The sequence below is a fragment of the Setaria italica genome, chromosome VI (assembly GCF_000263155.2).
Source record: "Setaria italica strain Yugu1 chromosome VI, Setaria_italica_v2.0, whole genome shotgun sequence".
NCBI classification, from domain to species: domain Eukaryota; kingdom Viridiplantae; phylum Streptophyta; class Magnoliopsida; order Poales; family Poaceae; genus Setaria; species Setaria italica.
The window spans coordinates 26,921,875-26,935,260 of record NC_028455.1 but is presented as its reverse complement, the minus strand read 5'-3'; the positions used below and the strand labels follow the sequence as shown (position 1 = coordinate 26,935,260).

At 47.7% G+C, this 13,386-nt stretch overlaps 1 protein-coding gene across 1 annotated transcript; it reads left to right on the top strand.

Moving 5' to 3' along the window:
- The first annotated feature begins 9,691 nt into the window (after positions 1-9,691).
- On the top strand, positions 9,692-12,045 carry LOC101778843 (U-box domain-containing protein 39). The gene has a single exon (XM_004973402.2). It carries the CDS (start codon positions 9,877-9,879, stop codon positions 11,683-11,685), a length of 1,809 nt encoding a protein of 602 aa, XP_004973459.1. The 5' UTR covers positions 9,692-9,876; the 3' UTR covers positions 11,686-12,045.
- The last annotated feature ends 1,341 nt before the right edge of the window (positions 12,046-13,386 follow it).

Here is a 13,386-nt window from a genome sequence, read left to right as displayed (position 1 = left end):
CGTTGTGTACCGAGGTAGGAAGCCTGGAGTCTATGCAAATTGGGTAACCTGTCATCAGTAGGTCACCGGTTATCCTAATTGTTGCTACAAGAGTTTTAGTTCTAAAGAGGAGGCAATTGCATCTTTCCTAGAGTCCACTGGTGATGAAGATGTCAAAGAAGCTACTATCGGTTCAAAAAAGACGACAAATAAACTTAGTTGGCTCCATATCATAGTTATGCTACAATTTATTGTTATTATTGTACTGCTAGTAGTAATTAATTGTCTTTGGAAGTAGGATCAACGTTTGTAATATCAAAACAGCTCATGTTCATGAACATTGGTGGTAACCTCACCAATATGGTACTAGGGTGCTCCGATCTCCTCCCATTCTACGTACCAAACACGATTTGGTGTCTCTTGTCATACACGACAACGATCCAACCAGTACAACCAAACACCACCTCGCGTGATTCAGGACGACAATAAAGTGCAACCAAACAAACCTCCCTGTATCGCTCTATCCCGTCTCCCACCATCCGGTACAGCCCATCCATTCTGGATGGCTCCCTCCTTTGCAACCAATCACGCCCTACGAACTTCCTAGGAATGCGGACTCCCAAGCCCAGCTGAATCTCGGCATGCATGGAAATGAAGGATTTGAGGCACCTGTTGTTTGGATCCGAGGAACATCAAAGGAAATTTGAAGGGATAAAGAAAGAAAATGGAGGAAAGGAAATGAAAGTGAGCGTTTGGAATGGTGGAATCCTTCAACCTTTTCATCAGGAATGCTGTTGCATAAAAACATCAATTTCAATTCGTGGTTTTCATTTCCTTTGCGGAAGCCAGAGGATGGAGGAAGCGTGCGCGAAGAGGGAAAAGAACGTGCAGCTTCGAGATCTTATTGTCTTTTTTATAAGATGTTTGTTTTTGTATATATCACAGATATGAACACTTGTGCTTGTGCTATGAATATTATTTAAGGAATGTATAAGCAGTAAAAATTTAGTAAAACATACCATATGTTTCTATATCTTTTTGACATGTGTAGTACAATGGAAGCCTTTTCATCCTTGTTCCCTTAGTTGATTTTAGAGAGAATCCACGCTAAGCTATTGTCATTTATGCCCCACTTTAGCGGCGCTATAGCTTCTAGAGAGAGTCCACGCTAAGCTATTGTCATTTATGCCACTATGGCAGCTACAATTGCTAAAGCGCAATTTAGGGCGTGATTGGTTGGGCGCATCACTCCCCATCCAGGCTCCCGGCATGCAATTGGGGTGATTGGTTGCCTAGGCTTGGTAGTGGGCCTAGCCCGTGGCGTGCAAAAGGGGACCCCGAGCCTGGCTCCTAGGGTGCGGTAAAAATCCTCGTTTCCTTGGAGTTAGGCTCGCTCGGTGCAGCGTCAGTCTTGTGGGTGAGCACGCGGGCAGTGAAAATGACCGCGCACGTGCAGGTGGGAAGGAGCGCGGGAGATTAGGTTACCGTCCCGATTTCGTGCCATTCGCCGGCTATATATCCTCACCTCTCCTCCTTCCTCACGCTCACTCGCCATTTTCGCCGTCACTGAGCAGGTGAGCCTTTTCCTCTCCTCTCAGATTCGTTTGCTCTCTTTTCCTCTTCATCCCCAAGCACGGCTAACCATTTTTCCACCCTGTTCTTTGATTTGCAGCGGAGATTTCTTGGCGAATTTGTGCTGCAAGGCAAGTAATTTCCCCCCTCTCTCAAGTTCTTGTTTACCTAACCCTAGATCCTGTGAAAATATCATCGATTCGCTAACTATATCATCTCAAATGTGTAGATCCTCCCTGGATTTGCGTTCTTTGGTTGTTTCAAGGTAAAGATCTAACTTCTGTGGCCTTGGATTTTGATTTCTGTAGATTCATAATAGTTTCTGATATGCGCCATGGTTCAAAACGAGTCTATTTTTGTGCAGGGCTACAGATCTGCTGTTCCTCCCTCACTTCCCACCCGATCTGTTGGTTGACCGGCTTCCTGCTGTTGTTGCAGTACAGAAAGCATTAACCCCTCCTCCTATATCCTCTCACAAATCTTATGGTCACGCTTATATTATTGTGCGGTGCTCTAGATGCTATTCCTGTGATGAAAATGCTATTGGATTTGCTATATTCATGCTTGATGGGAAAAGCTTATTCAATGATGCTTTATTTGTTCTGTTAATCTGAGCATTTGTCCATGTCAGTGATTCCTCTCCTGTAATTCTGAGCATACTTATCCATGTCAATGATGACTTAACTATTTAATCTGAGCATACTTGTCCATGTTAATGATGCATCTCCTATTAATCTGAGCATACTTGTCCATGTCAATGATATTTTTTATGTTGAAATGAGAACTTGTCCATGCATGTGATGGTGCTTCATGTTAATCATAGCAGTAGATCATTTTTCGTGCATACACTTAGGCTATGCTACTTGTTTTCATTTATATAGATGGCTTGGGAAGACAAGAGGTGCATGGTAATTCTTCAGGCAGAGGCAGCTGCTCTAGTCACTGCTATGTATGCATTCTTCATGAGTAGGATTAGAATGGGTCAACTTTCACGACCTCGGATTACCGATGCCCCAATGAGTGCTATGGATGAGGAAAGGCAAAAAAAAACCTGGATTAAATTTATAACTGTAATGATGTTGAGTGTGTAAACATGCTTCGCATGAGAAGAGCCCCTTTCTTTCAGCTATGCAATTTGCTTAGGAATATAAACTTGCTTAGAATAGCATAGATAGCAGTGTTGTAGAGCAAGTTGCAATGTTTCTTCATGTTGTCAGCCACAACCAATGTTTTAGAGTTATACACCAAAATTGGAGGAGGTCCGTGGAGACCGTGCATAGATATTTCAAGGAGGTGCTCTATGCTATTGGGGAACTTACGCATGAGATGATTAAGCCTTCATCTAATGAGACACCACTTAAGATCACAAATAGCCAAAGATGGTGTCCATATTTTAAGGTAATGAATAAATCATAGAGTTAATAATAATTGTTGGTATCCATATTTTAAGGTAATGAATAAATCATAGAATTAATAATAATTGTTGCATACTTGGGTGCATATCATGTAACAATAATTGCTGGGTCCCATATAGGATTGTGTTGGGGAAATAGATGGAACTCATATCTATGCTAGAGTACCAGCCAAGATGCAAGCATCATTTAGGGGCAGGAAACACTACACAACTCAAAATGTGCTAGCTGCAGTGGACTTTGATTTGAAATTCACATATGTCTTGGCTGGTTGGGACGGATCTACACATGATGCCACTATCCTTGAGGATGCACTTTAGCAGGAGGATGGGTTAAGGGTCCCACAAGGTAATTAACTTAGCAATAGGTAAATAAAGTTACAACCTGCAAAACTTTAGGACTAATACACTTGTATACACTTTTTCTAGGGAAATTCTACCTAGTAGATGCTGGATATGCATGTCATCCTGGATTCTTTCCTCCTTACAGAGGCACTAGATACCATCTTAACTCAAGTCAGCGGCTTCAGAGGAGCGTTCTAAAAAAAATACAAGACAAAAGAAGAAGTCATGGCAGCATTTTATGGTAGAAAATTTGAAGCAAAAGAGCTACCTGCTACGGCTGAACCTAAGAGGAAGAAGGCTTCTCGCTGTTATTAGAGGCTGCAGTAATTTTAGTTCAAACTATAATAATTGTGTTTTTACTTTGGAAATGTATGTAAGTTTACCCCATGGACATGCTAGTGGTAATATCACCCTATGCATTCAAGAGGTAACTGAACATGATGCATTCAGGCAACCAAACAAACTCATCTTGCATCTCCTATTTGAATTCTGTGTGCATTCATGCAACCAATCAATATCTCCCTATGACCTGGTAGGAATGGAGCAAGCAACCAAACATGAAGCATTTGCATCTGCAGGGTCTGGCTCTTGCCGGTCTGGCTCCCTGGTGCGAGCCTAGCTCGCTCGGGAAGACAACTAATCGGGCCCTTAGTAGCACTAAAATGCTTAGCGTTAGCGCCAATTTAGCGGCGCTATTCTGGTTTCTGTATGCATGCCAAAATGTGAAGCCAGCAACTTTAATTTGCAGCCCGTAGAGGCCCAAAACAACTCAAAAACCCTAAAATTGTGAAACACAAACGTCATTCTCCAATCCCCACTTCTCCCTTCCGAAGAAGTTGTGGCGACGGTTGCGGTGCTGCTTGCGAGGTTGAGCTTGGTGACTGGCGGCGAGCAGGCGTCCAGGCGGGCAACAGATCAGGCCATCAGGGTTCCGTCGGTCCACTTCCTCTTCTGAGCAGTGAGCAGCACCAAGGCAACCACGTAACAAGTCCCAATCCCAGCCAGGCAAGTTCCTTTCAGGCTCGACCTTCCTGATCTGATCTCCGTTCTTTTTTCTTTGGAGCTTGAAGTTTGGAGTTGATTTGATTACTGAAGGTAATAAAGATGAGTCTGAGTCTGCTTCATCTTCCAACATAGAAGTTGATGATCATAGTGTCGACATAGATCACCAGCCCCCCAACTGTGAAGCTGCCATTCTTCTGATTCTGAATCTGAGAATGGTACTGTGCAAGTTTGTTGCCATGCTGTCTGCTGCCGATTTGGTCTTTTGGATAAATAAACATCTGGATTTCATGAATCATGGATTGATGTCAAGTTATGGAATGCTGATGGACTCCCGGAGCCGTGGAAACATATGTGTGCTCATCACATTTCTTAATTACTATGCTTTTGTGCATCAATTATTTGTTTTTTCATGGTTTTTTTTTTATAAAAACTCTACTTGCCATAGGTGCGCTATAGCTGCACTATAGCCTTTTAGCGGCCAAAAAAAAGATGCCGCTATTTGTCATAACCCACTATTTAAAACCATGCTCATTGCTAAAAACTAAATCTATCTTCAACATCCTCTGTCTTTCTTCATTATAGTGTTTTAGTGAAGAAATTTTCTACAGTAATTCCAAAAACTTATTCGAAGAACTCTTTTGCAGAATATATTTGTTTGAAGAAGTATTTCCAAAGAATTTTTGTATTAAATTAATCTGAAAAAAGTAGTCCTAGAAAACTTGTACTCATAAGCTTTTAAGAAAATAAGTAAGTTTTTAGAAAACTTGTTCAATGAGTAGGAGCTTTTCAAAAAAGAATATTTAGAAGAATTTCTATCGATAAGTCAATTTATGTTGAAAATTTAAGTGAAAAAGTTATCATGAAAAGATGTGCTAAAAATTAGGTAAAAAACTATATGGAAACGTTTTTAGAAAACTTTCTAAGAATGAAAAGTTGCATGGAAGAAAATTACCAAAAATAGACAACTGTAGTTTATCACATTTGGGATTAGCATGCCCCATAGAATTTCTGGATCTTGATTCATTGGTTTAGCCTAAAAGTAGTAGATTTGAAATTATTTCAACCTTAATTTGTGGAGCAGATTGCGCCTTTTGTGCTTACCTTCAGTGCTAGTTTGGAAAGTCGGGGCTGGAAGCCCACGGGTAATGCTCCCCTCCCTGGTCATCTGGAAGCCCGTGTGACAGGGTTTCGTGGCCCGATTCCCTTCGTTTTCCACGGAGGAGAAATCCACGACCCACCAGGTGGGTCGGGCAGCGTTTTAATTATTGTTGGTCCTCTGCCTTATTTGGCTACTTGGGGAAATGGAGGCCACCTTGTTCCAGCTTGGGCGACTGACCTGGCTGCTTTGCAATCCTTAACAATTTGCGCTCTTCAGAATGATGGAGCCTAATTCATCATTAGTGCAGAGTATAAGCTGGATCCGTGCGTGTCAGCTTCGTGAACCACACTGTTTTCTGCTGGTACCGTACGTACAGGCTCCATCTTCCTTGGAGGCCGGTGATGATCTGCGACTGTAGGTCATCACAAAGGCGGTTCTGCTTGCTAATTTCTTATTGACCTTGCGCATCATGCTCTTGAGACTTTCCATCCAAGCACATCGTTGGGCATGGATGGATGGATCCTGCTGTCTGGGCCGGAGCATCTGGCAAAGCTTGCCGCTTTTGTCTGATCGCTTTCCCGGCCAGCCGCCTTTTTCGTTCCGGGATGAGATCGATCATCGTCACTCGGGAGAAACTAAAGACGATGATGTTTACCATGTTCAAGTTAAAGCGCACTTACGATCTAGTGGATTGATGTCTCTCTCTATATATTATTTTGCTATAATGCACTTGGTGCATCCTGTACATAGAATGCACCTAGACTGATGGTGCGCTGGATCTACCCGCACACTCAACCAAACATGCCGTGTGTGCGTCCTAGTTGATTTGTATTATCCACCTACCATGCACAACCATGTTGCATACAAATCTCACCAGACTGTATGCATGGATGGAATCTTTTGTGGGTTCAATTCTTTGAAACAAATTTTCTCCTAAACCTTAACCCTGATTAACAAATCGTTTGCTGCATCTTACTCAAAAAATGTGCTTAACAAAATTAGATCCAATATGGATATATTTTATTATTTTTACACGAGCTGCATCTCTGTGTATTACTGATTGCAACTCCATATACTTCCGAGTTGCAACTAGTTATAACTCTGTGTACGTTTTGCATCTGGTCTCTATAATCAGATTCAGTTGCAATTCAGAGTTGCTATCATATCTGATTGCAACCAGAGTAGCAACTGAGTTGCAACTGTGTAGTAACTTGTTGCAACTAATTTTGTTTGGTTGCATTTGAGGAGTACCTGGTTGATAGTAACTGGGTAGTAACATGTTGCAACCAGTAGTAACTTGGTTGTAACTAGTAGCAACATGGTAATAATTAGATTTTAACTGGTTGCGACCAGGGATAACTAGGTTAAAAACTAAGGTGCAATTATGTTGTAGCTATGATTGCAATTCACACTACAACATAGTTGCAATTACATATTTTTGAAAAAAATCATTAGAATATATCCGTCAAATCTTATTTTGTTCGGCACATTTTTCCATCAACATGCTTTAAACGGATCTGAAATCGGACCTACAGTTCATGAGATATCGCATTTTTTAATTCAAATCAAATCAAGATTCCCTCCGCATGCAAAGCTTCCGGTGGGTGAATTTCTAGGATAACGTGGTTTCACATGGTTTGTTGGTTTTATTATTTCTTGCCATGCGGTAGTTGAATTGGAGCTCGAACGGTTCTGTGCGCCCGTAATACATGCTGGATCATTCATTGGATTGATTTACATGGTAGAGATCATGATGGCAGACTCTGAACTCTCTTGAGGCTTGAGCTGTGATCTGAAAAGTTTATACCGGATCTTAGTGCACCCAGCAGCTAGCCACCACTTTGCACTGATCGGATTCAGTTGATACGTCGGATTACCTTTTTTAGCTTGGTACTTTTGACGGAGCATTATTCTTTACTCGACGTAGATCTCACAAAAATCTTGCAAGTACGTACGGGTAGTGCGAAAGAAGGGCCCAACAGCAAACATGTGCAACGCATTCGCTTTTCACAGGCGGCTCAACTCAGCTAGGAGTGATGCGGCCCTCAGCCGTTTGCAGTTCCACAGAATATGGTGGCAGGCGCATAACCAGATCTCGGGTTCAAAGGGGTGTTTGGATCCTGCAGCTAAAATTTAGTCCGTGTCACATCGAATATTCGGATGCTAATTAGGAGGACTAAACATGAGCTAATTACAAAACTAATTGTAGAACCCCTAGGCTAAATCACGAGACGAATCTATTAAGCCTAATTAATCCATCATTAGCGAATGTTTACTGTAGCACCATATTGTCAAATCATGGACTAATTAGGCTTAATAGATTCGTCTCGCGATTTAGCCTAGGGGTTGTGAAATTGGTTTTGTAATTAGACTATGTTTAATACTTCTAATTAGTGTCAAACATTCGATGTGACAGGGGCTAAAATTTAGCCCGGGGATCCAAACACCCCAAAGTTAACCACGATAAAAGTATTGGAAGGTCAGTTCTCTACTGATACGCCCACAGCACGTACGGGTGCTCGCATGCGTCACACACTGATAAAGCGATGGACAATCAGCCTGTATCTGTACCTGTACGTGCACGCCACGTAGCTCGTATCTGCAAACCATTAGCTAAGAACCAGAATTGCCAGACACGAGCAGCTCAGAACCGTACGCGCGAGGCGCGCATGCATGCAGATCATGCCAGATCCACCAAATGAGCGAGCGTTCCATCCCACTGTCCGTATTCTCCAGGGGGCTAAAACAATCGGAGCTCCTGTCCAGCGGGTATGCACGAACAAAGGAAGGCGGAACTTCGGTTTCACAAAAGATTGAGGTTTTACCTCAATTTTACACCAACAAGATCATTTTATCGTGCGTAGAGGAAGTAGCTCCCTCAGCTCAACACACGTTTTCTACCTCCCAATAATGGTCGTTTTTCGTTTCTAATCGAACAAGCATCCCACAACATCTTGTTCCCGATCAACTCCAATACTAACGAACTTATCCGCGGACCTTAACCCTCGCTCTAGGGGTGACCAGATTCGCCTAGGTGTTAGGATAGCGCTCGATGTCCACCCCCACTCTCTCCTCCTACCCTTGGCCGATGGCACCCCACCATCTTGTAGCTCCACCACCGCCACCTTCCCCACCCTCGCACCAATGCTCCCCTGCCCCACCTTGGCACCGCCCACTGAGTGTCCATCACCACCCGCCCATGCTGCGTTGTGTCGCCTTGCTGCTGCCTCGCCCCACCACCCGTCCTCTGTCCCACCACTCCCTTGCTCTAACAACGTCCATCGGATGTGTCCACCATAGCCTAGCTAGTTGCACCGCGCCACCTCGCCTCACTACCCACAACCTTCTACCATCCCTTTTAGGTTCGATGGTGATGAAACCTCCAACTCTGAAAACCAAAACTCCGAACCTTAACCCTAATAACCTTGACAGCAGCTGGTGGCGGAGGCGAGGAAGATGTGTAGGCGCCAGGCGAGCGAGAGGAGGGGAGGAGGGGATAAGGTGGGACCCATTTGGAAGAGAGGCAAAGTGGTGGTAGGTGGGATGTTTCCATGCACGTGGGTGCACTATAGCATCGATGCTCTCGCTCCACTCTCCTTATTCCATCTTTTTTTCATCTTTATTGGATGATGTGCTATCGGGTAATATGTGGAGAACCAAGGTGGGTGTATTGGTAATACCAGCACTCTAGCAGTAGCCTTCAAACCAAAGCTTCTAAGGTTCTCCACAAAGATATCTCCAACTCCAGCAATAGCTCTCATGCATAGAAACTTTCCTAGAGAATCCATGAATGAAATATAGAGAGGGGAATTTGGAAGCCTCCCAAGATGGGAAGCCAAGTAAAGACCGCTGGAGTATATTTTTTTTATTTGACCCTCGGAGTAGGGGCCTGTTCTAACCAGTGGCACGCTACGCCTGTCCCACCCGACATTTCTATTATTGCTAACTGATTTTATCTAAGCTTTTATTAGTAGTGACCAGACTAGCGTAACACAAATTTGTAAAGAGTTGTTGATTCCAGATCCATCCCTTGGTAACAGAGGCCATCCTTTGCTTAGCCGGAGTGCCGGACACTCACCCCACCCCCGACAAAAAGACGCCCGGTAAACGACCGGCGCCAGCTTTCCTCCCGCGCGACGGCGACGCGACTGCGTCCGTCCAGCCGCAACACTCCATTGCTCCACTGCCCCACCGCAGCCACGGCGCCCCCCGCCGGGCAGCCTAACTAACCGCTCCTCCTCCCTTCACGGCTAAGTCACCTCTCCCTCGCAATATTTAACCGCCCAGGAGAAAGGCCTCCACCACTCTCCAGTCCCCACTACCGAGCAAGGCCAGCCAGCCAGCCAGCCGGCCAAAGTTGCCGAACCCCGAGCCAAAAGCAGCCGCCATTATTGGCGCTGCAACACCAAAAGCAGCCGCTGCTTTGCTGAAAAAGCTCCGGCGCCGGCGACGCGCGCGGCCAGATATGGGTGCGGAGCGAGCGCGGCGCTGGAAGCTCCTGCCCTTCCGGTCCCTGTCCCTGCCGCCGGCGTCCGCGTCCAAGCCCAAGCGCAGGTCGCCGGACGTTCCTGTCCCTCTGTCTCCGGCGAGGACGGAGAAGGAGGTGGAAGAGGAGGTGCCGGCGGAGTTCCTGTGCCCGATCCTGCGCGCGCCCATGGCGGACCCGGTCATCCTGCCGCCCGGGCGGACGTACGAGCGCGCCTGCGTCCGGGCCTGCGCGGACCTCGGACTCTCGCTCGGACCGGACGGAGTGGTGGCGGGGGAGGGGAACACGCAGGGGGGTGGTGGTGGTGCCGTCGCCATACCCAACGACGCGCTCCGGGCGGCCGTCCGGACGTGGTGCGCGCGCTCCGGCCGCGCGGCACCGGTGGCTCCTTCAGCCGAGAAGGCGAGTGAGGCCGTGCTCCAAGCGGTGCCTTCGGCGCGGGCGCAGGAGAGGACGGCTTCGAACCTGTCGTGCGCATCGGAGGTGGCGATGGCCCCGGCGAGGTCGTCATCCAACCTGTCGTGCGCATCGGACACGGCGCTGGCGCCGGCGAGGTCGGCGTCCAACCTGTCATGCTCGTCGGAGGGCGCGTTCGCTGCGTCGTCGTCGTCGTCGTCGTCGTCGTCGGGTAGGTCGTCGAGGGAGATGGCCGCGGCTGAGGTCGAGGTGGTGCGCGGGAAGGAACAGGAGGCGGTGAAAGAGAACGAGAAAGAAGAGGAGCCCGTGCCCGTGCGTGCCGCTGACGCGGAGGAGGAGGCGGTGGCGAAGGCGGTGGAGTCGGGGGACGAGATGGAGGTGGAGGCGACGATGGCCGCGCTACGGCGCGCCACGCGGGAGGGTTCAGCGAGGCGGCGCGCGCTCTGTGTGCCGCGCCTCCTCGCGGCGCTCCGGCGGGTGCTGCTCTCCTCGCGCCACACCGCCGCGGCGCGCGCCGACGCCGCCGCGGCGCTGGCGAACCTTTCCCTGGAGCCGGAGAACCGGGTGCCCATCGTGCGCGCGGGTGCGGTGCCGGCGCTCGTCGACGCCGTGGCCTCCGCCGCCGCGCCGCCGGAGGCGCGCGAGCACGCGGCCGGCGCCCTCTTCGGCCTCGCGCTCCACGAGGGTAACCGCGCGGCCATCGGCGTGCTCGGCGCCGTGCCGCCGCTCCTCGCCGTCCTCGCGGGCCGCGACGGCGACCACGCCCCGCGCGCGCGCCGCGACGCCGGGATGGCGCTGTACCATCTCTCCCTCGCCGCCGTGAACCAGTCGAAGCTCGCGCGCGCCCCGGGCGCGGCCAGGAGCCTGCTCTCCGTCGCGTCCGACGCCGACGAGCCGGCGCCCATCCGCAGGCTGGCGCTCATGGTGGTCTGCAACGTGGCCGCCTGCGCGGAGGGCCGCGCCGCGCTGATGGACGCCGGCGCCGTGGCGACGGCGTCCGCTATCCTCTCCGGCGACGGATCACGCAGCTCGGAGCTGCAGGAATGGTGCGTCGCGGCATTGTACGCCATGAGCAGGGGCAGCCCGCGGTTCCGGGGGCTCGCCAGAGCGGCCGGCGCGGACCGTCAGCTGATGCTCATCGCCGAGCAGGCGAGCCCCGGCGTTCACGAGGACATGGCGCAGATGGCGCTGCGCACAATGCTGGGCCTGGCCGATAACAGCGACGACGACCAGATCACGGAGTGCATGAGCAACGAGGGCAACCATGGCGGCGGCAGGGTGCCTCACCGCCGGCGCGTGGCGAGCTGGAGCGCTCCACCTCCCGCGACGCCGGCAAGCTCTCATCAATGGCGATCCGTGTGCATTGATTAATTGAAGAGTTCAGCTGCTAGATGATGCTGTGAGACATGCTTTGTTCATGGGGTTTAAATCTTGCCGTGCTTTCTTCTTCTTGGTCTGTCATTTTGGAATTTGGATGAATGGTGCAGCGAAATGGTGAAGAAACTAGACAGTTGTGCGAGCAGTTGGTATCTAGTTCAGTTGTGTGCGTTTGTACTCTGTACTGTACTGTACTGCCACTTTGTTCTTGTCATGTCAGCCAAACTGTATATAGGTTGTTGCTTGCAAGTTTTTGCATGCTCTTTTGCTGTTAATCGTATTAAATACGTAGTACCTCATTTGGAAATGTAAGGAGTACTATGTTGTTACACATATACATTATGCATGTTTTTTGTGGTGGGTTTGGTGATCAACTTTCACACATCGATGACTGGCAGGGCTAGAGTGATGGCTAATATTTGTAACCAGATGGGTCACAGCAATGTGCTCCTTCAGTAAAAGAAAAATACCTGATGCCTTGAACACCTTTTTGTTTGAACTTGTGAAACTTTGACGACTAATAATTTTCAAAATTTTAGTTTGGAACATGAAAATCTCATGTGCACATTTATCTATTGGATTTGATAAATACATTATTTTAATAGCAAATAACGTCAAAATTCAAAACTACAGTTTGGAGACTCTGCGGTCGTCCAAAGTGTCAAAGCTACAGTTTACAGGGAGTAATGCCAAAGCATAAGACTTTTATCTAAGATGATACTGCTATCAACTTAATAATGTCAAAGCCTTTTTAGGTTGGTGAGAGGTCAAGGGATCAAAGGTTGGTGAGTTGAATATCCGGACGAGGGTTCATCATCAAACTGTAATGCTTGTCTAGCTTTCTTGTCTGCTAAAAACACTCCAACCCTGAACTTTGCTTATTGAGAAGCCCTGGGGCAACGGCTGGACCCGTTGTGGCGGCATTGCTTTGTTTGGGATGCAAGAAACTGCTGCTGTTATAGCTCGTTTGGCTATAACCTGACTGAATAATTTTTCAGTCGTTTGCATTGGGTGATGTGGCCCTGGAGATAGCTGGTGGGCAAGTGCTTTGCAAGGTTAATGTTAACCCAAGTCTTTATCAGCTCGATTAAAGACACCGGTGTCTGGGAAGCGAAGCATCGCGTGCAAGAAAAGTAGTGATAAATTAGTGAGCATCGGCACTGAATCTTCATGCTGCAACTGGGGAAGCCACCCTGTTTGTTGGGATACCTGTAAAGGAAGAACAGCTGCCATGAACACTATGTCTGGCCAACCTGGAAGTGTTCATTTGAGATCATTTTTCTGCACAAAAAGCTTAAGATTTGGAACTGTTGTCTATACATTATGGAGGCACCTTTGCTCTTTTGCATGGGTTTTGGGCTTTGGACATATTCGCTTGGCTTAACTATCCTTTTAGAATTCAGAAGAATATCTTGAAAACCAGTTTCAGTCCAAAGAAGTGCAAGTGTTGACGGCTATTAGCACGCCAAGTTGTGAACCGCAAGCGCACATACCAGCTGTAGCTCTTCCCTCAGAGTACTCCCCCAAGGTTTATCAATCCGTGGAACTTATAGCACAAGATTTATTTTAACTAGCATTGTTAGTATGGACTTAGTGTTGATGGGTGGTTCAGATCTAATCTACTAAACATGTACAGACAAATAACAGATAGAGCAGAGGTAACCAATCTAGAGCAATCTAGACGATGCATAAGTT

Bases quoted from the DNA above. Each gene is read 5' to 3' on its own strand.
- LOC101778843 (XM_004973402.2), top strand. From the start codon at position 9,877: ATGGGTGCGGAGCGAGCGCGGCGCTGGAAGCTCCTGCCCTTCCGGTCC.